This window comes from Dipteris shenzhenensis, chromosome 25, assembly GCF_047967505.1.
Source record: "Dipteris shenzhenensis isolate YYH24624 ecotype China chromosome 25, Dip_SZ_1.0, whole genome shotgun sequence".
NCBI classification, from domain to species: domain Eukaryota; kingdom Viridiplantae; phylum Streptophyta; class Polypodiopsida; order Gleicheniales; family Dipteridaceae; genus Dipteris; species Dipteris shenzhenensis.
In genome coordinates, this window is record NC_141620.1 from 18827621 (window position 1) to 18835896 (window position 8276).

General features: G+C 45.6%; 2 protein-coding genes across 2 annotated transcripts; one reads left to right on the forward strand and one right to left on the reverse strand.

Annotated features, from left to right (window-relative positions):
- The first annotated feature begins 405 nt into the window (after positions 1-405).
- On the forward strand, positions 406-1603 carry LOC147885550 (F-box/kelch-repeat protein At1g16250-like). The gene is made up of 2 exons (XM_087396142.1): positions 406-632; positions 719-1603. Exons 1-2 carry the CDS (start codon positions 441-443, stop codon positions 1601-1603), a joined length of 1077 nt encoding a protein of 358 aa, XP_087252268.1. The 5' UTR covers positions 406-440.
- A 1321-nt stretch (positions 1604-2924) lies between these two features.
- On the reverse strand, positions 2925-6411 carry LOC147885551 (uncharacterized). Its single transcript, XM_087396143.1, has 4 exons — positions 6108-6411; positions 5347-5941; positions 5107-5179; positions 2925-2960 (listed from the first exon to the last, which is right to left on the reverse strand). Exons 1-4 carry the CDS (start codon positions 6409-6411, stop codon positions 2925-2927), a joined length of 1008 nt encoding a protein of 335 aa, XP_087252269.1.
- Between the last annotated feature and the right edge of the window lie 1865 nt (positions 6412-8276).

An 8276-nucleotide genomic window follows, 5' to 3' on the forward strand; every position in this document is an offset into this window, starting at 1 on the left:
CATGTTCAGATCAATCTTGAGTGTCAGATGTGCAACATTGTGGTAGAAACCACACGGCATCTCATGTGATGCTATCCAACGGCGAGAACGATCGAGGCAGCCATTCATTGAGGAGGGTTGATGGCGAAGTTTGCCATAGGATTGAGGTGGAGGCTCCCTCGACTTGGGCTACCTTCTGAGCTCGGAGCGTGCTGGCCTTGGATCCGAAGGGTTGGCAAGTAAGATCCCAGGGGTTGTCTTACTTGACATATGGGAGACAAGAAATGCTATTGTTAAAATTTTTGATAGGTATTTTGAAGCTGATTAATATAAATTCGGCGTAATAATTTGAAATTTGAAAAAAAAACAGTCCATTTTGTTCTGCTTCGCCAGCTTCTTCATTTGCATCCTCAAGCTCTGCTTCTCTCGTCTTCTCTCTCGCCCTACATTTGCACGTAGTCATGAGCTTCTTCGATTTCCTCTCAGATGATGTCCTCTTCATCTGTCTCGCTCGCCTCTCTTGGCCTCATCGAGCTCGGGCTCAATGCGTTTGCACTCGGTGGCGTGCCCTTCTCTCATCCTCTGCTCCCTGGGACTATCGCATCCAGGAGGGTCTCTCCCAGCCATGGCTCTGCATCGTGGGAGGAATGCATGTAAGACTTTCTTGATTCTCTTGGTTTTCGGAAAAACTGATGCCTTTGCTTGGGGGAGAACAACTGATGCCTTTGCTTTATGGCAGCCGGAGGGGGAGGGGAGCAGGTGGCTGGGGTTCATGTACGACTTTGAAGCCCTCAAGTGGAGGCCCATGCCCGCGCAACTGCCACCAACGCAATTCAAACGTCCCTCCTGCGTCTTCAGAGATAGTAAGCTGTACATATTGCAAGGCCAGCGATTGCACATTTACAAGTTAAGGACAAATGAATGGGCAATGGCGGCCCCCATGCCTTACGAGGAAGAAAATGCAGTTGGAGACGACGACCAAGGGGACGGTCACTGGGAAAAGGTAATTGCAATTGCTTGTCACGAAATCGGAGGTAGGATCTACGTTGTCAGTGGATTTGATGACAGGAAATGGGACATGGCACAAATTTATGATCCAGACGAGGACCAGTGGCTGGATATGCCTACGATGCCAGAATGTACAGGTATGTTTGTGTCCTGTGTGGTGGAGGGCAAGCTATATGTGATTGGGGAGTTAGTGGAAACCATGGACCGGCCGACGGTAATGGTGTTTGACCCTATTGAGCGCGTGTGGAAGAAAAACGGGGAAGCTGAGGAAGGCGATGACTTCTTCGATCTGATCACAGGCTGCGCTGCCATTGGGCCTCACGTACTCTGCCCATACATTTTTCAAACGGATACTGACCAGAAGATTGCCCTTATGGAGTACAACGTCCTCACCCATAGCTGGTATACGGTCGAGGACCGCTTCCCTTGGTGTACGGATTTTCATATGGCTGCGGTCACATCTGGCCTTGACAAGCTATTTGTCCTTGCAGAGCCACGGAACCCTTATGGGTACACCGTTGTCTACGTGTACGACCGCCCCTCCTCTTCCTGGAAGACTTTGCAGAGCATGCCCGTGAGAACTTCTGGTGGTTCCACAATCCTTGTAGAGTCATAAGCTCTTAGTCTCATCTACTGTTGGCCAAGGCTTGAGCTAAAACCTCTTTTCCTTGCTTTCATTTGGACAAAGGAACTACCATCTTATCTACATTACTTCTCATCCGATGTGAGTAGCAAGTTGCATTGAGTAATTGATAAGTCTTGTTTAGGTAGTCTATATAAGAGATCAGTTCAGAACGAATTGGATGAGGAAAATAAAGGAGATTGTTCATTTTAAAAAGAGCCGCATACCTAGATCACAATCTTGGAATATACTCAATGTAAATGTGAAAGTTGGCCAAAAGGTCTGCCTAGGGTGGGTGTCTAGCATGCATAATTGGCTGAGTAAAAGCATATGTAAGAGTGGCGATATCTTCACCAGAAATTGGGCATCTATAGGACATCTCTTGCACTTGCCATCCCCTTTACCTACTATTGGTCTACACAGCCTTGTGTAAAATCAACCATAGGAGACTTGACATTTTCTTTGGTATCCTTTTGTTCAAAATTTGAGTGAATCTCCTCTTCCTCAAGAATTTATTATTTGCAGTTTTCTATCTTGTTTTGAGACTTGTGCAGACTTCTGCAATGTCATTTATGGGATTGGGGATTGGGAGTAAGTGGCTAGCACGTACCTGGCTAAACTCTTTCTAGTAAATCAGAGTGGAACCCCCCTTTCCTCTTGAGTATTACTAGTCCAGAGGTCCATCTTGTTTTTTAGAAAGCAAGCTTGCATGCAGCCTCTAGAGGTCCACAACAATCCTGAAGCATTCTGGCCCATGGGCGAGCTGCCCTACACTTGATGTGAGCTCTTGACATTACATTGCGGTGACTCCTTCACGTGACTACTCCAAACTTTGTTGAAGACTTCCCGAGCTAGATGTGAGTTCTCCAATACTACTCCGACACACTCCACTGTAGGTCCTTTTTGAAGAGAAGGCTGGCCTTAATAAAATCATTGTCATTGAGGGTGCTATCTTTGAATATAATTGACACACGAATAGAGCCCAAATTCATAAAAGCCCCTTTGCCAATGAAAACAATCTGACTGCTAATAGCTTCAAAAGAATTCCAAAGAGACTTCCACAATGAGTTCCCCTTGGAGAAGCAAGGTTGAGGATTGCATAGTGCAGAGAGCATAGGATACTTCTTCCATTGGTCATAAGGGGACTCTCTTGATGCTCCTTTGTGGCTGATGCCAGACCCCTATAAATTTCAACTCGAAGGAATCCCCTTTGATCACATCATCCCATAATATGCCTCTAATATTCAACCTTCTCTACCATAGAATTGGTTGTGGGCCTTAGCATAAAGCTGATACAAGCTACAAATTTATGTTTTCATGCATCTTCAAAGTGTGCGGTGGCATAGGAGCCCTGTCACAAGGCAGGTTAATACATGAACATATTATTTAAAATATGCTATATAAAGATCTAGTCTTTGGAAATGTGGTGTCATGGTGTGTGATTATAGTAGGATATGTTCAGCATAGGGATGGAATTCGTGCTTTTGTACTTTTTGAGACAATGAAACTAGGAGTAAACCCAGACAAAAGCACTTCTTTTGTGTACTTTAAAAGCATGTGGCAGTATAGGAGCATTAGGACAGGGTAAGCTGATACATCAATTGATAATAATTCATGCGTAGGGATCAGATTTGGTGGGTACTGCCCTTGTTGACATGTATGCCAAATGTGTCAGCTTAGAAGAGGTGCACAGAGAATTTTCTGAACTGACCTATTAGTATGTAGTGTCATGGGGTGCTTTGATTGCAGGATGCACTGAACATGGGCATGCTGTTCTTGCTCGATTTTTGAGAAAATGCAACATAGTGTCATGAGGCCAGATAGCCTTAGAAGATGGTAGAGTAATCCATGCTACTGTTGTTGGCAACGGATGGGAGTTGGATATTGTTGCGGGGAATGTTCTCATCAATATGTATGGCGAATGCAGGAGCATTGAGGATGTGAAGGCGGTGTTTGTTGCAGAGTTGCTACAGCGAAATGTGATCTCCTGGAGTGCCCTGATTGCTGTGTGTGCCCATATGGACCTGGCAAGGAATGTCTGCAATTGTTTTGCCAAATGCAGGTTGAAGGTTTCATGCTAGACAAGATCACCTTCATAGTTACCAGCCGAAACGGAAACGGAAGAAACGGAAGAAACGGAGTTTCCAGGGCCCCACCGAAACGGAAACGGAAGAAACGGCAATATAATACAATTTATGTATAAAAATTTATTTTTTATACAGAATATAATTATCAATAGAGTGCAAATCATACATAATACAAATTACAATTATCTATACTTGAAGGCTGAAGCTTCAGCCTTCAAGCATCAATGCATCATTCATGATTCATGCCTCTGATTCATCATTCTAAATTCTTGAATGATGCTTCAATAATCTGAAATCAACATGTATCATGAGTCATGACTAACAAGTTTGGCATTACAAGAATCTGAAATTTAGAAGTTTGAAGTACTTTAAAGTTTAAACTTAGCACACAAGTTGAAACTTGAAACTTGAAAGTATCCAATGTCCAAACTCCATAGATGATCATGATTCATGATCCACAAATTTCATGATCATGACTCATGACTCATGAGTCATGCAAGACTCAAAATAAAAGCACCCATGGATGATATAAAAAAAAGCAGCAGGACTATTGATCATCTGCATCATCCATGGACTCCTCGTCATCGTCATTCTCTGCGTCCTCAGATAAGCTTGAGGCATCTGTGTCACTGTCTGAAGAAGAATCATCAACATCAGGATCAGGACCATCAGGTGCAACTGAAGTACTAGCACCATCTCCAGATGGTTGAGTGTATGATCGTGTGTGGTGTGCTGGTGCTGACAGCTCCTCATACAACATGGTGTATATGTCCAACTCCTCCAGTGGGATATCTGGTATGGCCTTCATCTTCTCCACGTCCACCTTGTCTACATTCACTTGGCGAGGTTTGGGGCAGCCGGCGGTGAACTCAAGGAGACGGAGGTTGCAATGACAAAACACCAACCGCTCCAATTGAGCCGTGCTCAATCTGTTCCTCTTCTTTGTGTGAAAGAGGGCCCAAGTGCTCCAGTTCCTCTCACAAGGACCGGAACTGCAGTCCTGTGAGAGAACACGTATAGCAAGGCGTTTTTGCCATAAGCCAGTTAAGCCGAGATAAGTATCAGGAACTTGATAACTTTAAACATATTTGTAGTAGATAAAACTTCAAATTACTTAACGACTAAGCTCTAACTAGTGGCATTGGAACTTGTCTCTTAGACTCTTACCAAAGTAGGAGTACAGTTGCCATATTTCTCCCACCAGGAGACAGGTTGCAACTGTGTCTCTCGGAGCCTAGTTGTAGGTCGACCAAAGGAGAGGCTGTGATTGCGGAACAATAGAAGTTCATCCTCCATTCTTCGTTGCATCTCCAAGTCACCACCCGTCCAATTTTGTAGATACTGTTGCATCCCCTCCTCCAACTCGTCATTCTCATATTGCTCTTGACTGTGCCAGAGCGGATGCAATACATGTGCCACCGCATGGATTGGGCGGTGGAACCAATTCCACCGCTTATTCCATATAGCACGGATGGACTCAACCCTAAATCATGCCACAAGAAATTAGAATGCATTATGCATGCAAAATTCATAGACTATAGATAATAGTACATACATAATATATATCTGAAAATTCCAAGCTTCATGATAACAAAATTGCCATTTAGTAACTGCAATAATTATACATATTACAAAAGTAAAAAGTCTTACTTATCAGGCGATAGGGAAGTGTTTCTATTGAGGGCCTCTCCAATCTTGTCCATAAACTCGTACAAGAGTCCTAATGTGCTTCCCTCCATGTCCGTGATGTGAAGCATCGTGTAGATAGGATTAATCGATTTGATTAATGCCTCTGCCTGATTCCACCAAGACTCATCCATGATCATGCGAAAAAATTTGATAGACTTTGCTTGGCCTCTATCATCCCAATCTCCCCACTCTCGAGACACAACCGTGCGCAACAAGCCGTGGCGCACTCGCACAAGCCTCTCCACCACTATGAACATGTAAGCAAACCTTGTGGCTGGAGGTTTCAATAGCTCAAGGTCACTGTAAGCCCGATAGATGTTGAGGACTTTGGGTCTCTTCGTGACAAACTTCACGATACTGCGGGCTGTGGAGAAGATGGCATCAATCCAAGGTATCTTCCCTAGGTCCTCGATCAAAAGATCAAGGCAATGTGAGGCACAGGGTATCCACACAATCTTAGGGAACTCATCTTCTAACATGGCACCCATTGACACACAATTGCTGCCATTATCTGTCACCACCTGCACCACATACTCAACACCTATCTCCATAATGGCTACTCGTAAATGTTCCCAAATATACAGCCCTGTAATCACTCTACGTGCAGTGGAAGCATCTATGGCTCCCAAGAACATGGTTCCCTTGCAAGAAGACACTAAAATATTGTACACATTCCTCTTGCGTGCATCTGACCATCCATCGCATAAGAGTGTGCATCTGACCATCCATCGCTCGTAAATGTTCCCAAATATACAGCCCTGTAATCACTCTACCTGCAGTGAAAGCATCTATGGCTCCCAAGAACATGGTTCCCTTGCAAGAAGACACTAAAATATTGTACACATTCCTCTTGCGTGCATCTGACCATCCATCGCATAAGAGTGTGCATCCATATTTTTTCCAAGTCTCTTTCAAGGGCTTCATTTGGTCTTCCACACATTCCCTCTCTCTTCTTAGCTCTCTTGTCCGCAAGGCCTCATATGTAGGCCCTTCCCATTCATACCCAATGCGGATTACGGCTCTCATGGCCTTCCTCCATCGTGTAGTCTTCGCCACATGAAAGGGTATTGCACACTGTATGAAGAGCTTTGTGAGCTCACTAGTGGCCTCCTTCACTGCTTGCTTTTGCAAGCGTGCTTGAATGCTAGACCTTTGCAGTGATCCTCTTTTCCCCGCACTGGCATCCACACTAATTGATCCATGTGGCAAGGGTGTTCTTGTGGATCTGGGACCCGCGCTCGATGTAGTTGATGCCCCTCTACTTCTCTTTGCAGAACCCAATGTGCTGGCATCATCCAATGGCTTAGTGTCAGTAGCCTCTTCTTCATCTTGTAGCCCTTGTCCTCCACTTTTAGCAGCCAAGGTTGCCATAGGCACACGCTTCCATTCTGTTAGGCCACCTTTCACTGGAGTAGGCACGAACTCACAAGGTCCTATATCCTTGCTGGGAACACCTGCTAGATGGTCTTCACCCGTGTGACAGACCCCGTTTTGCTTATGCCTCAATAGTTGCATCTCCAGTTCTTGGAGCCACCGCCTCCTTTATAACTATCCAGGAGGGAGACATGGACCCAATAAGCATCTCTCGGCATTGAGGAGGATGGAGAGGTGAGAAGGAGGATGGAGAGGTCACAAGTGAGAAAGGATGGGAGGTAGACTGTAGAAGGAGGATGGAGAGATAGAGGTAAAAGAGGATGGAGAGGTGGAAGGAGCCTGGAGGATCAGAGGTAGAAGTGAAGGAGGATGGAGAGGAGGAAGATGGAGAGGTAGAAGGTAAGATTAAAGAGAGGATGGAGAGAAGAAGGATGGAGGGATGGAGTCTGGAGAGCAGGCTGCCAAGCTACAGGTTGCATCTTGCAGGATGGAGAAGATGGAGCAAAGGATGAAGAGGATGGAGAGAGAAGGATGGAGGTCCAAGAGCAAAGGATGGAGGGATGGAGAGAGCTTAGAGAAGGTGGAGAGAGCAGCAAGGATGCACAAGAGGAGTGGAACGGGCGGGAGGCAGCGAAAGATGAAGAGAGGCGGCGGAAATCACGTTTTTAGGGTTTAGGGAAAAAGCAGGGTTTACGAAACGGCGTTTCTTGACGAAACGCCGTTTCCGTTTCGTCCTTTCCGTTTCTGCCCACGAAACGGGCGTTTCGTGCAACTATGATCACCTTCATCTGCATTGTGGAAGCTTGTGCTTGTATGGCAGCCCTAGAAGAGGGTCGTGTGATCCATGCTACTGTTGCTGGCAATGGATGGGGTTCATAGGTTACTGTGTGGGGAATGCCCTTGTAAATATGTGTGCCAAGTGCATGAACCTAGACGATGCAAGGGCAGTGTTTGCAGAGATGCCATAGTCGGATGTGGTCTCCTGGAGTGCGATGATTGCGGGTTGTGCTCAGAATGGGCATGGCAAGACAGCCTTGCAACTGCTCAGGCGCACAGAGAATTTTATGAACTGACCTATCCGGATGTAGTGTCATGGGGTGCTTTGATTGCAGGATGCACTGAACATGTGCATGCTGTTCTTGCTCGAGCTTTTTGGGAAAATACAACAGTGGCATGAAGCCAGATAGACTCATATTCCAATGCATGGGAGCCTTAGAAGAGGGTAGAGTAATCTATGCTACTGTTGTTGGCAACAGATGGGAGTTGGATATTGTCGTGGGGAATGCTCTCATCAATATGTATGGCAAATGCAGCAGCATGGAGGATGTGATGGTGGTGTTTGTTGCAGAGTTGCTACAGTTAGATGTGATCTCTTGGTGTGCCCTGATTGCTGTGTATTGGCAAGGAGGCCTTGCTACTGTTTGCCTTAAGGATTTTGTGAGCCATTGTGACTGCGCTAGAAGAGGGTCGTGTGGCCCATGCTACTGTTGCTGGCAATGGATGGGAGTCAGATGTTA

Excerpts from the sequence above, each read along its gene's own strand:
- LOC147885550 (XM_087396142.1), top strand. The coding sequence starts at position 441 with ATGAGCTTCTTCGATTTCCTCTCAGATGATGTCCTCTTCATCTGTCTC. Across the intron at positions 633-718 it reads GCATCGTGGGAGGAATGCAT|CCGGAGGGGGAGGGGAGCAG; the intron begins GTAAGACTTTCT and ends GCTTTATGGCAG.
- LOC147885551 (XM_087396143.1), bottom strand. The coding sequence starts at position 6,411 with ATGAGAGCCGTAATCCGCATTGGGTATGAATGGGAAGGGCCTACATAT. Across the intron at positions 5,942-6,107 it reads ACATTTACGAGCGATGGATG|CCATTATGGAGATAGGTGTT; the intron begins GTCAGATGCACA and ends ATTTACGAGTAG. Across the intron at positions 2,961-5,106 it reads CAATCCATGCGGTGGCACAT|GGCTCCTATGCCACCGCACA; the intron begins GTATTGCATCCG and ends GCCTTGTGACAG.